General features: G+C 41.2%; 1 protein-coding gene across 6 annotated transcripts in view; it reads left to right on the top strand.

The window, feature by feature from the left end:
- The window catches only part of eIF5B (eukaryotic translation initiation factor 5B), a 60,865-nt gene extending 40,971 nt beyond the window's left edge, over nt 1-19,894 (top strand). For 2 of the 6 annotated variants that reach the window (XM_022073423.2, XM_087352029.1), the window contains one exon: nt 7,699-7,986. In XM_022073423.2, coding sequence (XP_021929115.2) covers nt 7,699-7,806 — 108 coding nt within the window. In that variant the 3' untranslated portion in view covers nt 7,807-7,986. Of the gene's footprint in view, nt 1-7,698; nt 7,987-8,118; nt 8,484-9,972; nt 10,126-10,868; nt 12,008-19,741 lie in introns of those variants that run through there. The other 4 variants (XR_002544563.2, XM_087352028.1, XM_022073425.2 and 1 more) reach the window with 4 other exon arrangements.
- Nucleotides 19,895-20,316: the final 422 nt, after the last annotated feature.

Here is a 20,316-nt window from a genome sequence, read left to right as displayed (position 1 = left end):
CTTCTGGATCATCTGCCAAGAACGTATATGAACAGGTCCCAGTCCGAGAAAAGGTTGGAAGGATCCTGTTCATATGGACCTGTCGTCAGACAGAACACTAAATAAAATATAAATTCCAGTCTGTCACATTCTGCTATTTAATCCTTTATGTCAGTGGTAATTATGTAGACCTACCACCTGATTTTACTTTCATAAACTCGTCTTAAATAGTGGTAGATATTTTTTTTTCTTTAAAGGATTAAAATGGAAATGAGCTTTGTTTTGTGCACCGCACGTTTTGAAAAACTGCGGGGGTTTATATATTAAAAGAACCCAGAAATTGACGAGAGAAGTATTTAATACCCTAGTGAGTAGACTGCTGAATCGAACTTTCTAAGAAAGCACTTTGCATCTTTTGAAACAGTTAAAGATACTGGAAGCTTTTTCCTATGAAGCTACTGCCAAAGACGTTTTACAGACATTTCGCAAATCTGCGTGAATGTTTCCTGAACACGAACTATCCTCGTTGTCCGCACAAACGTATTTGTCACGTATCTAATTACTTTGGCAACGAAAATACAATTAAAACTGGACCGTCGTTTTTAAAAGAACGTGTAGCCCATTCGAGAAAATTGTGTTTCGATTTTTATGGGGAAATAGGGACTGGACTTTATTTAATTCGTTTTCCGTAAGTGCCAAACAATTATCCGTCAAGATTGACGCGAAATTGGAACCAATGAGAATTCATATCGTGGCTTTATCATCCTACGTCGTATCTGCGCAGTGTTTAACGAAGTCTGATTTGATTTGATGATTTCTTAATTCCTCGTGCCTTCAGGTACAACAACTCTAGTCCATTTTAAAGATTTGGCTGTCGTGAGTTTAGTGAAGTGGAGTTGTGCCCCTCTGGCTCTGGGGTACGGAAATATTGATTCTTGGCCGTCACGTGATACCACGTCTCTGCTCATTGAAACGCAGCCCACTCGAACGGGAAATGTTGTTACCTGAATTCTGTAGTCGTCTTTCAATGGTTCACTTCAGAAACCCCTCTCTTGAAGAAACAGAAGACATCAGTGGAATCGACTTTGAAATAAAATCCTTCTCTGAAAAGTCAAACTGAACTTCTACGAGGCGCTGTTATTTAACAGCAGATTTCATCTTGATTGTGCGTCGGTAGTCCTCGTGATTCGTTCTCAGTTCGTACTCCGTTGCAGAAAGCAATCGTTTGACGTCGTTCGTGGATGGGGACCTCTGTAGTCAAACCTCCCCTTTCCTTCGTGGTCTGCTGTGAAGCCATTTTTTTTTTCAAACTTTCAGGGTGACTGCGTTCACAGTTTGTGTCAATTCCCGCATTACGAAATTTCGCTTATACGAACGTTTGTAATGAAGCTTCCGCTCGTCATCCGAAATCTTCGTCCGCTCTGTAAAGCCCTTCCAAATTCCCACTCAACATAACCCTCATATCTGATGACCCCCCCCCCCCTAATAATATTTACTTCAGGCCCTACAGAACGCGGTTCGATTCCCTCCGGTGCCTTGAGATAGCTTAAACCAACAGAAAGGAAGGAAATTGAAATGTTTATTTCCCGTTTAATAGAATTTTGAGGTTCTATCTTCGGTGACCCTGAAGATGGCGGTCTTCTGGGTTGTGAGGTAGAAGTTTACCGACGTTTCAGAGGTTCTTGCTGCCTCCATCATCAGGGCGATGAGCATGACGCTCGCGAGGAATCCAATTGTTCGCAGACGTATTTCTATGCAAAGATATTTTTATACCACATTTAATGGTATATATAATATGTTTTCCGTTGCTTGTATATTTTGTTTCCGGCAATATAATGGGTTTTTTTTGTGTGTTTTTTTTGTTTGTTTTTTTGTTTTGTAATTTTTAGGTCGGTCGAGAACGTTACCCCCCAGTTATAACATTTTAATTCGATCCGTTTAATGGCTGACATTCGTATTCCCTTTTCCAGATGGATTTTCCAGTTGTGCGCTGTGGGAACTGCGACAAATACAGCCCTTCTGTACATTCTGCCCTGTCTGCGGTCCACCCATTTCCTCCTCGTTCATCATTCTGTCTATTTGTGTTCCGACGCGTTCACTACAAAATAAACTGGCATTTATTTCATAAACATAAATTATCAGCTACATAAAATAATATGAAATTAGCCGTAACAAAGATTATTCTGGATGTAAGCCGTCTTTAAACGTAATTTTAAACACGGGCGTGCGTCATTTGTTATAATCGGTACATAAAGCTGTATTACGTAGTTCATGTGCTGATAATAGATGGCAGTACAATAGGTGCAGAGCGCGTATTGTGTATTACCGTAAGAAAAACAGAGTGCATTTGTACGAAATTTGAGACTTTGCTGGTTGTTTCGTAGTAGTACGCCCTCATTCATTCATCTGCAAGGATGGTATTGATCCCGGTTTGGCGACGCTCGGCCTGCAGCGCTGGAAAACTCCGGTTCAATTTACATGTCAATTTTCCCTGTTTGTTTTAAGCAGATCTTAAATGTGATCTGCCTTCATACACTCCGAAAAATGTGGCAATCCTGCTTCGTACTTGGAAGGTCTAGGTTTCGAGACTAGGTCCTGAGGTAATTTGAAACAGGCCACAGATGTTTGAGCCTACGCGCGCCCTTAATCCATGTTGTGTGTTACACATTCGAGTTTTTGCGTAATAAACAAAGGAGTTCGTAATTCATCGCTAAGGAGGTGTTCAGTTTTTATGAAATCCTGCCGCGTTCTCGGTCTGGAGACAAGAATCAGCCCGTATCGTGTCGAAACAGGACCTGACGCGCTCATTTCTTAGGGACATATTTTGGGCTGTCTTATTTTTTAAGCAAATGTTGTCTCATGCCATGTCCACGTGTATTTATTTTTGAACCAAGTGACAGATTTTGATTAAACTTGGTATGAACATCGTGCCCCTGGAGACCATCCAGCCTTCGTGCACCTAATCATTTTGTCGTCAGTAGTACCAACATGATAGCTGTGCGAATCGCTGAGGTGATTGGACATCAGCGCTAAGTGGGAGTGAGGTTATGTAGTTTTGTGCGTGGTAATAGATACGCTAAATATTCAAATGGGCGTGGCTTTCTTACGAAATCTTTCTGCCTGAGTTCCGTTTGAGGATTAGAGGAGACTAAAATGTCTGGAGAGTGGGAGAACAGGTGATAAACAAAGATCCAATTACTGTTGTAGATGACAGCATAATATTAAAAAATATATAACGGGGGTGTGGACTCTGTGTTTGGTTTCTTGGTGTGTTTTTGTGGACACGTCTCGTGGGAAATCGAGCCCAGATCTCCTGTCCGCGGAGAGAAATAGGATCTAGTTGGTGATGGCTGATAATGGGTGGATCTGCGTTGCTAAGTGCCCGTAAGGTTCTGATTCGCGTGTCACACCTTGAATCGTGCGACGTAAAAACAAATGACAGCGAATTTCAGCGGAATTTGTGTTTGCGTCTGACGTCGTTAAATTGGCTTCGTGCCTCGCGAAGTTTCGCTCGCGTCTGAACACAGGAGAATGGTGGATGAGATTTGTGTGTTGCAATTCATTCATCTCGGGGCAGGGCCATTGAGTGTCCTGTATCGATCTGGCACGTGCTTCGCTCTCCATTCATACATGCGCGCCTGACCTTGAAACGGACTCTCTCTGCTTTACATGTTCGCACAAGCAACTGGATTCATCCAGCAACCAAGGTCATTCAGTGAGACTTAACCTATTTCTCCAACCTTCTTTTTTTTAAAAAAAAATTCTCTACGAGCGCTCGGGTTTTGCGGTGATGACGCCTCGTTTCTTCGACGTACGTAATTATCCCCGTCTTTAAATGAATTGACTGAGCAGCGACCGGGATCCTGATCTTCTCCCGACGTTTCGGTACCTGCCTTGGACTTCGACGTTGTGGTAAACATTATTCCGGTGTCATTTCTTCGAAATGAGAGCTTCGAAGAGTGCTGATTGTTCTGTAGCCTGAGACGTCTTCAAGCGACGACGGTTTACAAATTTTAACATTTCGTTTGTTTGTGTTTGGTTAGTACTGTTTTCCTGCCTACAACGGAACGGGAAATCCCGCGCTTTGGTTGGCAAACCTGTGACGATAGAAAAGAAGATTATTTTTGTAATTCGTTGTTTTTTAATGGAAAGTGTTTGCCAGAATCTATTGATGTGCGCGCAGAGGGCTTGTAGCGTGTTTCAAGGTCACAACAAAACTGTACAGCGGAGCCGAGGCGAGCGAAGACCGCTCAGGGAGAGTGCGCATGCCCGAAGGCCTTCAGTGACCTTGAAACATCCAATTTCATGACGGCTACTATAACTTTTAACATGGAGTTCGTAACGGGGGACGGATACTGGACAGCTATCATGTCTAGAGGGAGAACGGAGTTAATTTTGTTTACGAAATCTGAATTCTACAAGTAAAATTGAGGGGAGGGAATCTTGAATTTAGGGATGCGTTGACAGGAATGGGTTAAAAACTCGGTCTGTTAATTCAGTACATGATTTATTTTTTTATGGGAACGGCATTGAATGGGCTTGCAGCTAGGATAGTGAATGATGGATAGTAAGGACTTGGAAGGAGGTTATCGTGACCTATAAAAAGGCACTTATTACTTAGTTAGTAAGTACATATGGCGCATGCAGGATAATTGGCAAAGTCTATTTACATATACGAAACAAGTTGGTTCCTATCCGAATGTCTTGTGCGTGGTCTTCATTGAAAAGTCGATAGTTAATCGACTAGTCAACAAATTCCTTTGCTGTATTCGGAGAACTCCGCCCGTGACTCCTTTTCGATAGTAACTGATCTGAGTCGACGCTGTCCGTCTGTGTCTCAGAGAACCATTTTAATATTATCCTTTCTTCAGTACGTGTTCTTACCTTGTAACGAGACAGATGTCTTGACGGGTCGCAGAACCGTAAAACTTGAAAATGTGGGCCGAGTTCGTTGTCGTAGGCGCAAGTTATTTTCGTGGGTTCCCCCCCCCCCCCCACCCTCAGATGGTTGTTTGTATTTTTTTTTAATTTATACGTGTTTGATCTTATTGTGTTTGTACGAAAACATGATTTCCAGGAAGAGAGCTGCCTTTATGCAAGAATGCATTATCAGCTGACGTAAAACGTTATGTAATCAAACTGTGGAGATTGTGTTTGGAACTCTGGTTTAGCTCAGGCGGTTTGCACCAGTTTCGTGTTCACGGTTAGCTAGACCCAATCATTCTTACGTGCGTGTATACACGCGTGTTGCTAACTTACGACGGATTGAGGGTGTCTGAGGAAAGTTTGAGAAATAGGGGCTTTAAAGACTGTACTCTTTATTAAATATTATTAACGTTATCAAATAAAGTATGAGATAGACGGAGCATGTATCAGACATTAGTCAGAAAACTTCAGGGGATCGAACCCATTGGCTCATACAGGAATTGATGGAATTTTTATAATAAATGGTTTCAGAGGGTGTTGGTGATGTACAAGGTTCAGATGGACCACGATGGCGATGGTTTTTTTGTGACGACAGTAATTGTATGTGGGTCATGAATTGCGAAGGGTTTATCGAGAGGCGGTCATACCACGTTAAAAGTACTGTCTCCGGTTGTCTGTGGTGAAACTGAGGAATACCACGAAGATGTCCCGGTCTTGGTGGACTATATTTGAACCTTGGTTCTCGCAAATGCGAAGGAAGAGTTATTTCGAAATTTTGAGTAAGATTCCTGTCTCCTCCCCCCCACCTCCAAGAGGCAGCCTGCTGATTAGTAATTCGTAATTATGCCGCGGTCTTCCGTCGGCACAGACCTGAGCACTTTGTGAATTCGACGAGTGCAGTTAGGCTACCCCAGCCAGTGGACCTCATTCCCATTTGAAGGAGGACTTCCGCCGTGGCGGAATCGACTCGGTAACACAAAATTAGACGTGAAATTGGCGTCCAGGACAAAATTAGCCGGCGGCACACTTGGCAGAGTTTTCCGCTAGAAAACACGAGGTTAAGAGATTTGACCCTGACTTGGACGAAAGTTTCCACAGAGTGTACTGATACGTCTTTATATTTCAAATGAACCTCTCGGGTGTTTTGTGTTCCTCCCTGCTGCTTTATACTCGATTTGATATCTTGTCACACCGTTCAACAACATCCCTGTAACATCGATAATTAATTCCTTCATTAAATAAAGAATCATCAGTAAACCGCGTTGTATCATTTTAAATCATTGATATATTACGCGCATTAAAATTATTCATTGCGTGTCTAACCTTCTCGTATTGTTTGCGTAAAGTGAACGTGTAATGGGAAGGTCCGGCCGTCCCTTCGTGCTCAAGCTATACAACAGATTTAAATGTAATTTGTCATTTGTGTTTATCCACTCGTAAATTACACGGAGCAGAGTTCTGGAGAAGAGAGCAGGAAACAAATTTCACATCTTCAGCGGGACCGAGAGGTTCATTATTTTGCGGATAAAACATTATTATCCGCCTCCGCGCACGTTTCGTAATGTAATTCTTATTATTAAGGCCACAATATGACGATCGGACGTAGTATTACGCCTTCGAATCAGAATAAGAGTGTAAGTTGATGTGTGGAAACGCGGGCTACTACATTTCAACTCCATAATAACCTAAGACAACATACAGGGTGTTTCAGAAATGTTGGGTCGGACGTATACCACGTGTTGAGACGTTGAAAGAAGTTCCTGTGGATGCCGGTCGGCACACGACTTGTTCGTGAGTTGTGAGCAAATGTGTTTGTTGGTAACTTTACAAAAGTGGTCATAATAATTAATAGTTACAGCAGATGCTCAAAGTTATGGACATCCGGTGTGATCCGTGCCTCCGGGCAGCAGACGTTTTCAAACAAGCAAACGGTGGCCCTTACTCTGCTGACAGCTGTAGGTGACTACGGAGTTGGTTCAGACGTATTCGGTGTTACCACGAAGACAATCAAATTGAACGAATTTATCGATGAACAAGGGACTCGTATTCTTTTGTTCCCGAATCACAGGCGTCCTCTCAGAATCGAAATGTGGGGTTTCGACGAATGGATTTCAAATGCCGTGGATTGTCGTCCCGAGAGAAATTGTTCGAATTGTGACTTGACAGATGAGCGTTATTTTTTTCTGCCTGAAAGAGACCTCCAGCACCTGATCCGACGTGCGGAAACATGCATCGAGGGTCACCTTAAGCAGCCACCATAACTCTTAATTGTTATTATCATAAGTTCTGTAAAGTTATCAACAAACTCATTTTAACATCAGACGATGGACAAGGTCCGAAAACTTATCATCAACATTTTATGACGAATTGAATGACTTGGCTGTAAAACACGCGTGTTATTAGAGAACGGGGCCGATTCCATGGTCCCGCTGTCAATTTTAAAGTGATCTCTCTCCTTCCTAGGAAACATTCGTGCGATTTTCCAGTGTCACTGACGATTCTCGATAGAATATTCTTACCTGCGTCAGTTGGGTGTCAGGATTGAGGATTCCCCGAGGCCAAGCAGGTATTTCGCTTAGTTGGGGAGTTCCCACTGGATTTTGTTTCCCGATAGAAACTGTAGATTTTTTTTAAAAGCAAGATTTAAAACAGCAAATATCTGCAGTGGATCGTCATGAAGGAGAGTGGTTACTGGCGTCTTCGTGCGTCTTGGCTTCTGGAGAGAGGCGCGCGTCGAGTCCACGTGTGTTATACGCAGAGTGGTACTGATGATGTATACTTCTTGGATTACAGATCAGTCGACAGTCGATAGATGCCTGCAAGGATTACTTTCGAGACGACTTAGTGAAAACAGACTGGCAGCTCATGGTTGAACTGAAGAAGTTGTTCCAGATTTTGTAGCGCCAAATTCGAATAGGTACGTTTTAATTTTCAGAATCGCCACATATTTCAAGATTCACCGAAGACGTGATAATTAAAATTGCAGATTAAAGTGTAAAATGTATTGGAAAAAATATATATATATGCTTCCAGTGTTATTAAGTCAGGAAATAAAAGAGTTTGAACAGGGTTTGATCATAAGCTCTTTGTTTTGTCTCCTTCCCAAATTAAAAAGATTTTATTAATGTTATATTTGTCTGAATAACGTAATTTGATTAGATTTTTTTTTAATTGTGTGATTAAGAAATGCGTTTCACGTGTTTAAATTCGTAGATCCCTTGCACGTCTGAAGGCTTCGACTATCGCGCCTTCTGTGAACGAAACGGAAGTTGACTGAGCTCTAATTTATGTTTTTCTCAAGACGAGCAAACAGTGGTTACTGTAACATGTTTCGTCAGAATTGATATTAACGTGTAGCTTTGGCTTTCTGTAATGTGAATACGAGCAGAAAGCTGGATTTTGTATTGTTCCTGGTACGTGCTTTATTACGTAACTTACAATTTGTCTCATAATTAAGGTATCTTGTTCGCAACTTCATTTAATAAGCTTTCTTGAATTATTATTTGTATGTGTTAATTTGAATTTTGTGTTTATATTTTGTTGATGTCGTACGAATAATTAATTCCATGAGCAGAGTTCTTCTGAAGCTTAATACTCACTTAACTTAATCGATAAATTCCCTCACCTGTTAATGTCGCGAGATCCCATCCTGGAAAAGTCGACTCCAGTCAAAACCCTCACACGCGTTTACATTAAGGACCTTTTTAATATTATCTTTCCATCTGTTGAAATGTCTTCTACGTCTTCGTATGAAGCTACGATTTATGTATTCTTCTCCTGTCTCCTGTTTCGTCTTCTCCTCGGCGCCGATTCTTAATTGAATGTTACCAAGGATTTTCTGATTTTAAATCTTCGTGAATTTGGTTAGGTCGCGTAGTTTCAAAATACGTGAACTCCCTTCGATTTCTCTCGAAGCCTGATAAGGTGTTGGACCAACACACAGCTTCGTGTGCATTGGTGGTTAGCAGGATTCACGACCCAACAGTACATGGGTTCGATCAGGACCACGACATTTAACGCTCCTGCTGTGACCGCCTTTTGCGAGATGGTGAAAGTGGATGCCACGGAGAAACCGGGGAAAACCCCGGAGGAAAACTCCGTGTTGCCTAGACCACGGCCTTGCCCAACACAAGTTATAAATTCGGGCATCGAACCCGAGACCCCAGGATTACAAGGCCAGCGTTCTAACCGCTAGACCACCTCATCTTATTATTATTTAGTGTTCTGTCTGACGACAGGTCCATATGAACAGGATCTTTCCATCCTTTTCTCGGACTGGGACCTGTTCATATACGTTCTTGGCAGATGATCCAGAAGTGGTTTGCCATTGCCTTCTTCTGTGTGTGAATGGAGTAATTGTTGGGATGCCACGGAGGAAAACTCCGTGTTGCCTAGACCACGGCCTTGCCCAACACAAGTTATAAATTCGGGCACCGCCGGGAATCGAACCCGAGACCCCCAGGATTACAAGGCCAGCGTTCTAACCGCTAGACCACCTCATCTTATTATTATTTAGTGTTCTGTCTGACGACAGGTCCATATGAACAGGATCCTTCCATCCTTCTCTCGGACTGGGACCTGTTCATATACGTTCTTGGCAATGATCCAGAAGTGGTTTGCCATTGCCTTCTTCTGTGTGTGAATGGAGTAATTGTTGGGATGCCACGGAGGAAAACTCCGTGTTGCCTAGACCACGGCCTTGCCCAACACAAGTTATAAATTCGGGCACCGCCGCGAATCGAACCCGAGACCCCAGTCACATAAGCAACTTGGAAGGCGGATTCCTGAGGAGAAACAAGGGTTCATGAAATCCAAAATAAATATAAAATTAATAAGAGTGGTGATGACGTAATATCGTTACACTGCGTTGTCGTGATCAGTTCAGGCGATGGCGCGTTCTTAAATTGTGTTGTACACTTTCGGTCACGAAGTAGCACGTGCCCTTATAATGATGGACGTGAACTGTCGCTGTATCAGGTTAAAGTTTCATTTGTCATTTTTTTAATAAGTTAAGAAATGAGAAGCTGTGGAAATAACGGATTATGTTCATCTTTTGTTTCTTTCTAGGTTTTATAAGTTATTACGTTTATGGTATCAGAATGTCTCCCATAACAACTTTTGATTAAATTAATGGATTTGTATGGAGTTTGATATGAGCTTTGAGCTTTTAAAATGTCGAAACGTCAGAAAAATCGGTACGTGTACCGTCTGGACTTGGAGGTGAGACCTCAGCACCAGTCAAAGTTGATACCAGAAGTATGTTTTTAACAGTGGGTCTTCGGAAACCTAAGCTAACCTAACCTATCCTAAGCTAACCTAACCCAACCTAACCTAACTTAACCTAACCTAACCCAACCCAACCTAACCTAAGCTAACCGAACCTAACATAACCTAACCCAACCTAACACAACCTAACCTAACCTAACCTAACCCAACCCAACCTAACGTAACATAACCTAACCCAACCTAACCTAACCTAACTTTTGATTTTAGTAATAGTCGTAGGTAGTCTAGCTCTGTAGCACGACGTGTGGAATTTGATACAGATCTGACTTAGTTGCATTCTGTGCTAATGAAAGTTACGTAACAATAAATCGTCATTAAACGTTTGTAGTATAATAAGAAAGGAAAGTATATACACCTTACGTTTTTACCAGAATTTCCTGTACATTAATTATATTATAATAAAATATGTTATTACTGATAGAATTTGAATTATTGACTGCTAATAAAATAAAATCCTCAAGTTTATTAAAATTTTATTTTTACGCGTTATGTGCGTAATTTTTGATGCATTTGTAAATATTCGTGAATATTTTTGATATTACGCTTTGCAATTAGACTGTGAGATTTGACTTCTGAGGGGTCTTAGAAGAGTTTTATAGTTAGTTCTTTTTATACTAATTATAACAATTGGAAGGGAGCCTCCTTTCCTTTCAATAATAATACTCTGTGAATTTAAGGTTGTTGTCTTCTGGAGGTCCTTGCTGCATTCGTAACCAGGGTGATGATGAAGTCATTAAGCACCCTTGAAACTTTCTGTGCGACTACACGAAACAGCATCCTAGAAGTGTCATCTTCATGCTCGTCGCCCTGAGAACCTGAAATGTCAGTTTCCTCGCTGTAGTCCAGTTGTTCGAGCAGGACTTAGAAAAAATTAATGAAAACACAAGAGATCTTGTTTTGAATTGTATTGCATGAAATGAGAACTTTGATTTTTCTAATTTAATGCTCTGTTATCGTACCAGTTCTAAGCCTACGTTGAGCGATTTATAAAGCGATATTGAAGCCTTGTGTACTCTTTGTGTGTTTAATAACAGTTAACAGCAAATCTTCGATATTTTACTTTTCTGCAAATTTGAATATCGGCCAGCAGTGGATAGCTGGAGTGTGAATTTAATGTAGTCAGCAGGGTATCTTGGAGGGAATGACCACATTATACAGGTTTTACTGTGAAGTCAGTACAAGCTACAAGAATGCGGTTTCTGTCTTGTGAAAGATAAAGTCTGAAAATGTCATTTGTCGTATGCGCACTGCCATCCGCGCGTCCAAATGCGCATGCTCGAGACACAGCCGCAGTGGCGACATCGTGGAGGCCAGAAGGAAGTTGCTCTGACAATGGCATCCGATTACCAGAAGGTTGCGTGTTTGTGACGGATGACACAGAATGTCAGAATTCCTTTCGGTGAAACACGTCTTTCTCTTGAAATCATTTTGCTGCGGGTAGAACAGTTTGAAATCTACAGCGTAAACAAAGGTAAGAGCTCCGGCCTGACGTCAGACTCTCACCATGTGAAGTCGATTTGAAGAACGAGTCGAGAACTCAGCATCCCTCGATCCAACCTATCAAACAACGTCTAGAGGGAATGAATCTTAAGAGTTTGCTTTCTTATGTGACTGAATATGGACCAGGACGACGATTACCTGAATCACTTTGTTTCCCAAGGTCACTCACCAACGTCAACTGATGCTGTTGCAGGCTGCAAGGTAAAGTTGACCTCATTCGAAATGAAGTTACACATTTATGGACCATTTGACGCTAATTCCTGAGAAGAGATTAAGGAAACATCTGTGAATAAATTGTATTCCTGTCAGCACTAGATATTTTTTCTAGCCCTCTGTCCTTCTGGGAAGCCGATAATACTTCAGCTGGACAAAAATATTGCCCGCCTTTTGTGGAACCAAAATGTTCATCGCTGTGTTCACAAGAACACGCTACTGGTCCCTAACCTGAGCCACGTGACTCCAGTTCACGCATCGCTACAATAATATTATCTTTCTGTCTAAGCGTGCGTAGGGTTTCCTGAGTAACTTTTCTGCAGTTCTTCGTGTCTGCAATGAAGAGACGTTGCACGCGTGTGGACTCACGTCGGGAACAGCAAAGTTCAAATACGGAGCAGTTAAACCAACAGCCGTGTGCAAAGTCCATTTGGGCCCACCAGGAAATTAAATATTGTCGTGCAACAAACATCCGTCCTCGTGTATTTTCGAGGGTGAAAAGTGAATGTGCTTGGCGATCTTGTTACATTCTTCCAGGTGAATTTTGAAAAAAAGGCAGGTAGTTCTCATTTTGTGGACAGTCTGCATTTGTCTTCAAAAACTACTCTTGTAAAGTTGTTCAGATGCTTCAAAATAAATGGCGTAAAATTATCAAGAAGCTGCCTTATGCTGTGACCCCCGGAGAAACCGGGGAAACCCCGGAGGAAAACTCCGTGGTGCCTGGACCACGGCCTTGCCCAACACAAGTTATAAATTCGGGCATCGAACCCGAGACCCCAGGATTACAAGGCCAGCGTTCTAACCGCTAGACCACCTCATCTTATTATTATTTAGTGTTCTGTCTGACGACAGGTCCATATGAACAGGATCCTTCCATCCTTTTTTCTTCTCGGACTGGGACCTGTTCATATACGTTCTTGGCAGATGATCCAGAAGTGGTTTGCCATTGCCTTCTTCTGTGTGTGAATGGAGTAATTGTTGGGATGCCACGGAGGAAAACTCCGTGTTGCCTAGACCACGGCCTTGCCCAACACAAGTTATAAATTCGAACCCGAGACCCCAGGATTACAAGGCCAGCGTTCTAACCGCTAGACAGACTGGTTTCAGATTAAGCCGATAATAAACAACATTCTCACTGCCGAAGTCTTCACTGGCTGAAATTTGAGGATTTAACCCGGCCTGAGAGGACCATTTGGCCCGATCCAACCCGAACCCAAAGCAAAGTTCGTCTTAAAATACGTCACTCGTGCCCCTCCTATGCCCGACATTTTTAATTGAAAGCGAATGAAACCCGATATATTTTACAATAGTTAATTAATTGTGTTTCTGGGAAGGGTCGTTTTTCTAGTCCGACTCACGAGCGACTATGGATAACTTTCTCTTTGAAGAAAATGACCCGAGAAAACTCGAAATTATCGATATCATTTGAACCTGGCCCAGACGCGATTATGATTTGTGCCCCCCAGGCCCTAGGGCCGATGAACACTTCGTGTGTTCCTTTCGGCCTAGCAACTAGGGTGACCTTGACTCAATTGTCACGGGGGTGGGTCTCCTTCTGATCTAATTTTTATGTCGTAATTGAAATACGTAATTAGTTTTCGATTGCGTTTTAAATGGTGGTCTTTGTAATAAGTTTAAGGCCCGACGAGATTGATATTGACACGTGCTTACAAGACTTTGGCGACGAAGCGTCTTGAAAAATGTCTTCTTCGAAGACTGAGAAGGAAATTCAGGATAATATTAGAAAGATTGATACATAAATAGGTTTTGGGGGTGTGGAGTTCATTGACGCCCACGTCTTCCAGAGGTTTTGGAACTTCGGTTTGTATTATTGCACAAAGCGCTGGAAAGGAATAGGAAAAAGTGTCGTGGGAGGTTTTATCGCCTCGTGACGCCCACACACCGGCTGAAGCAACTACGTCCTGTGTCAGAGACAATGACGCCCGTTTAGTGCCATGGACGACCCCATTAAAAGAGCAGGGCCGGTGTTGCAGTAAACAGGAAGGGATCCTCACGCTATAAAATAGATGCCTTCATTAAAAGGTTCGCTAACCGATTACGTGGTTGAAAATTTTAATTTTTGTAATAGTTTATGAACTACAGACCCAAAAATTTCTGATGCCAGAATTCTTGGGTCTTCTACATTTCCGTCGCATTCTACTATCTCCTTCCTCTTATTCGTCTTCCTCCCCATTTTGGTTTCAAATTCGACTGCGAAACAGAGGAGCATGCATAATTAGTACCACAACCCGCCGACAGGTATCTCTGTTACAGATCCTATCCGGTGGTCCATACCCCGGGAGCAAAGCGACCTGGGCGTGGAGTTATAACTCTTACTTCTTCATACATCTGCATGGCGTGGTGCTTAGTTGAGCTCCAGGGACAAGTTTCGCTTGCGATGTTGAACTCTGACCTGCAGTGTTATTATTTATGTGCAATGTGTAACAATAGCCACGGTGGTCTAGCGGTTAGAACGCTGGCCTTGTAATCCTGGGGGTCTCGGGTTCGATTCCCGGCGGTGCCCGAATTTATAACTTGTGTTGGGCAAGGCCGTGGTCTAGGCAACACGGAGTTTTCCTTCGTGGCATCCCAACAATTACTCCATTCACACACAGAAGAAGGCAATGGCAAACCACTTCTGGATCTTCTGCCAAGAACGTATATGAACAGGTCCCAGTCCGAGAAAAGGATGGAAGGATCCTGTTCATATGGACCTGTCGTCAGACAGAACACTAAATAATAATAAGATGAGGTGGTCTGGCGGTTAGAACGCTGGCCTTGTAATCCTGGGGTCTCGGGTTCGATTGCCGGCGGTGCCCGAATTTATAACTTGTGTTGGGCAAGGCCGTGGTCTAGGCAACACGGAGTTTTCCTCCGTGGCATCCCAACAATTACTCCATTCACACACAGAAGAAGGCAATGGCAAACCACTTCTGGATCATCTGCCAAGAACGTATATGAATAATATGTCATTGACGGTTTTAAATTTGTGCATTCGTTGGCCAAAATACTTGAAATAGCTGGATAAGTTTTCCCAATTATTCTTCCGCGATTTTCCAACCATTCGACTCTGAGGTTGCCATTTGCATTGACGTGCGTAGTTAAACCCATAAGACTGTATGCACCACTTGATTTAATAATCATGGGTTTCGTATGATTATCAGTGTAAACAGCGATTATTTCCTTAAACAGCGTTAACCAGTTGATCTTACTAATGGTGAGGCGTTGTGTTTTCTTCGCGGTCCGGCCTGAATTATTATTATTTAAGCAAGCTTCTGCTTTGAAGGACGGCATTTTAAAAAAAATTAAATCAATGCATGGGCCAGATTTTTCTGTAAGTGCTCTAAAAATGTGTGCTACTACGAATAGTGTCTTGTGGGCCAGGTCGATCTGAGTTTCTGCGAAATGTCTTCGTGATTGGTGTGTGAAAAGTTGAAGAACTTGGATCAAAAGAGGATTTTTAGCGGTGAATTCAGGTCATGTGACGGATTAAAAATATGAAAGAAAAATAGACGAACGAAAATGAATTAAAGATTATAGTTACAGTTAGTTTTAAAGTAGGAATCTGAGTGGGTACACGATTGTTTAAGTGGCAATTTGTTTAAAGTACATCTCCCTTTAAAATGTACTTTTTTTTCTTCAGAATCTACGATCAGAATTATTTGAATATTTTTACTAATGCTGTTGAAAAATTGATTGCCAACCTATGAATGTAAACGATTTTAAAATATTTTTAAAATAAATTTAATGTTTAATTTGTACAGAAAGAAAATTGTGTTTAAAAAGAAGTTTATTGAATGCGTGAAAGATGTTATTGGTTCAGATTAAAATGTATTTATATCAATGAGCACACAAGAAAACGTAATTCAGTTACAAAGGACACACGCTGAACAAAAATTTGCATCAAATATTTTAGTTACAGAGTTATTTAATTTGTTAAATTTTTCATAAAAATATGTGATATACTTGTTTGACGCTTAGTGTCCACAATATAGCGTATCAGCCAGAATAAATCACGTGTGTATTCTGGATATAATTTTTGTGTACAGAAGAGTGAAATTTACCAGCCCCAAATTAGCGTCTCTTTTCACAGAAATGTGTATAAAGATTTTGGTCTTCTGAGTTGATCTGCCGTGTAGTATTTTGGTGTGTGCCAACTTTGCAAATGAAAAATGGCACAAAATCTCAGTGGCCCTGATATCCACGGAGAAATGGTCCACGTTAATTCTGAATCGAGGCTGGAAGCCATGTTATTTGAGCGACAGGCGGGCTGCCTACCGGGCAGGAACTCTCCCCCGCCACTCCGCTGTTTCAGCTGAGCCGATAGAACAGCTTGGTGCTGTTACCTAGTGTCAGGACGTACCGATTACGAACTACGAGCCCAGCGTTTGGTTTTATTAGCATTTAGGTGCAATGTTTACGAAACATGAATCGCATTATGACTTCCTTCACTTAAGCTCCAACCTCGACTTGAGGCTCTCGTCCTACTTAAATGCAGAAGGCAAGGCCTTATCGTCGTGTCAGTGTGTAATCTGCTGGAGTACCACCCCTTATCGGCTGTCTTCGACTGATTATTCAACACACCGGCGTCTAGCGTCCATGTCTGGAAGCCAGAGGACGCCGTGTGCTGTAGTGGAAAATTGTCCCGACTACTCTCAGGCTTGGTATGAAGGTAGAGGCGTGGATGTATCCAGTACTCGTTAACTACTTGAAAGTACGAACTTCTGGGGTGCTCGCCACTAGAAACGCTTAACACAGGGGACTGAAACATTGCATGATGAGTGCACAAGCACTGACATGACGGAAAGCATGCAATTTTGCAGAAACCTCCCCAGAAATTCGGTCTCGCATTTATGTCTTCATAATTTGTTTCAACGTCTTAAATACGTACCTAAAATTGTTGTGTTATCCTTTCCATGCGAAAGGAATCTGGAATAAGATTATTTTTAGGATTTCATTGACAATAAATTTATATATTAACTTATGGCTTATTTAACAACGCTGTCAATTGCTCATATTATATAGCGTATAATTGTAGAGCGGTCATTACAGAGTACAATGAACCGGAAATGATATGGAAGAAACTAGTTCCAGCCTAATTTAAAGTAAAAATGCAGGCATTTGTCTAGAGTGTTTGAGGAAAAACCAGAAAATACAGTCAATCAGGTAGCTCATCTAAGAGCAGAGATTTGAACCCGGAAACTCCCGAATACGGAACAGGAATGCTAACCACTCGACGCTCAATGTTTAGTCGAAGCCGATGGAAGTGTCAGATGACACATTGAATGTGTATAATCTTGAGGTTATCCTCTCAGAAGTACTTGGTTCAAACCCTTGGGTATGATGTGTAGTAGCCCAACCAATGTCCCTTTCTACCCAATGGCATTTGTTGAGGTGTACAAATTGGGGAACTCCTCAAAATGCAGTTTCTCCGGCCTCCTGTCACTGCATCTCTCTTAGCCCCGTTCTTCCTCAGACACTCTCAGTCTGCGCTCTTCCCCTAAAATGGTTGTCCAAGTTTCACCCCCCCCGTACAAAAACACGAAAAGTCACACTTTATTTCCCTGAAGAGACGAATATTAAAACAAAACATTCTGTTAGCAGTCGTTCCCAGAATTTAGTCTGCTCTGAATTTCTCTGCGTGTATCTCTACAAAGTAAAATCAGGCTTCTGTATATTTGTTTTCGCCAAATAAATTCGCATCATCGGCATAAATATGGCTGCCTTGCGCCGTGCGATCTGGTGGTTCGTATCTTTGAATTTCGTTTCAACTGCTGTAATCCTGGTTTCTTGTTTTGGATTCACTGTTTATTATCATATAAACTTAGGTGTTTTTTTTTATAAAATTTTGATGGTTTGGAAATTGCGTCTATAAGACCGTTGCTATAAAATTCTAACTTCTACGTATATTTCCTGCTCCATATGATACGAGATTTATTCGTATTTTAGATATGAAATAATAAAAATTATCAACTTCTTAGATATTTTCTATTATTGTCTCATTCTTATGGATAGTGAGACAAATTTTTTTATGTTGAAATTGACATCCGACATTTTCTTCCTAATTTAATTCTGTCTATGATCAGATAACTGCAATTTATCTTCTTAATTTTGCATTTTTATCTCATCATTTGCAAAGAGAATTACATGCATGTTTAAATATTTATCTTATATTCGCATTATATTTCTCATTTGTACATATTAAACAAAGCTGGTGATAACTGATAATTATACGCGTTACACGGTTAAAGGTTCTGCTTTCCGGTTATTTTTATTTCAACTTAAATCATATATTGATTATCGCTCTCAGTGATTTAATTGATATCTATATGACATCCAAGTTCCCACGGCACTGAGTACAAAGATGGCTGTCTTTTGGGTTTTAGCACCGTGTAGTCTGGTAGAATTTTACCGACGTTTCAGAGGTACCTGCGGCCTCCATCATCAGGGCGATGGGATTCATCAAATACGTCTGAAATTCTGGTAAACTTCTACCAGACTACTCCGCGCTACAACCCAGAAGACAGCCATCTTCATACCTGATACATATTTGTCTCTTATTTTATTTAAAAGGCTTTAAGTCTGTTTTTCTCCAGCCTCTGCGTCCAGACCGGTTCTGGGGCCCACCCAGCCTCTGGGTACCGGGGTCCTTTCCCGGGGGCAAAGCACGGCTAACCACTCACTCCATCTAGTGCCGAGGTTAAGAATTAGTAGGAGCTATACTTCCTCTCCGCCCAAGCGCCGACATGGTGTGTGGTAGGACAGATTTACATTTTATGCAAAATTTAAGTTTCAATATAAAATTGTTTTCTCTCGTGTTTGCATTTCTTTGTTTGAACTAGCATTTATATTAATTTTTGAAGTGTTTTTATTGTATTTTCATTTTCCAATTTATGTTATTTTCTGTTAATCGTAAGTAATTTTAGATTTCTGTAGTGTGCGATATCTTAGACGCCTTTCAGTTCTAATGGCGTATTCTGTGATATTTTCCCAAGATCACGGACCACCTATGAATTCTGAGAAATTTTATTTGCATGTAGTGAAACGTCTCGCTGAGACTGTCTAATTAATCACGACTGTGAACAAAAATTTGGTTTATTTATTTAACAACACTTTTTAGCGTCGGATGAGAGGATGACAACGAGTGGCGTCATTTGAAGTACTGCCCCCGGGATTTACCTGGAAAGACATAGGAAAACCATGAAATCTCATCAAATCTAAAACTTCTTGACGATGGTGAAGAGTCAATTGTATAAAAATTTTCTTGGATATTATCCATCGTCTAGTAAAATATAAAACGTAAAACGACGTTTCGGAGATGGGACTCTATCTCAATCTTCAGGTTCCTACACAGTAGGGCCCACTAGATAGAGCTAATCCCATCTCCGAAACGTCGTTTTACGTTTTATATTTTACTAGACGATGGATAATATCCAAGAAAATTTTTATTCATGAAAACTCAGTCAAGATAGCCGGTCTATGGACCGAGATTTGAACCTGGGACCCCCCAGAATACGAATCAGGAGAGCTAATCACCCCACAGCGGATCGCATTGGGGTGTTTTGGTGTTAATTTAGGCTGAATAATAATAAAGATGGCGTGTGAAGTTTTCAGATGTCTCATGTTAACCGGCTTTAACAAACAAACCTGAATGTGTCAATGAAATATTTAAATTTTTAAATTTTTTGTGGGTGGACAACAGATTTCTTTTAACTATTAAAATATTACCCACTTTTAAACGTTCGCCTGAGAATTCTTTTGTCTTTAACTAACTTAAACAAAAACGGAAAGAATTAAAGTACGCTAATTATAATTTCTCCGGTGGTTTTGTACGCAGGATTGGATTCATCTGGCTCAGGAAAGCGTTCAGCAGGGCAGTGGAATTTTTCCCGTGAACTTGGTTCTTCATAGACTATGAACCCACGAATCAATGCATCGTAAACTTTGTAGTTGAACCGAGGAATGTATTAAATAAATCACTGCCAGATTTCACACTTACTTCTCCTGTCCAACAGTGACGATGCATGAGTGCGGAGATCAAACAGAATCTTACTGAATTCTGAATAAATAAATTATGGCCTGTCAGAATAAATTTTGCATCCCACGAATGTGTATAATTTATTGGCCAATTACAAGTGTATGTTAACTAGAAAAATACAATATATTCGTTTCATCGAGACATGCGATGAATAAACTAAAATATTTTAATCAGTATTACTGAAAACTTCTTGAAGAAATATTAATTTTAATGTTATTTATTTTTATATTTATTTATAGTTAATGTAACGACTCTCTTTAGTAACTCAGACTATATAGCGTCGAATGAGAGGCCGGTAATGAACTGGAAAGGATGTGGAAGGAGGTGGTCGTAGCTTGGAGGGACTAGGGAAAACCACGTCAGGATAGCCGGTC

Source organism: Zootermopsis nevadensis, unplaced genomic scaffold (genome assembly GCF_977971745.1).
Source record: "Zootermopsis nevadensis isolate Lab colony 2312 unplaced genomic scaffold, Znev_1.0 Znev_ptg000020l, whole genome shotgun sequence".
Classification (NCBI taxonomy): domain Eukaryota; kingdom Metazoa; phylum Arthropoda; class Insecta; order Blattodea; family Termopsidae; genus Zootermopsis; species Zootermopsis nevadensis.
The sequence above is the reverse complement of the archived record's forward strand: the minus strand, read 5'-3'. Positions and strand labels throughout refer to the sequence as shown.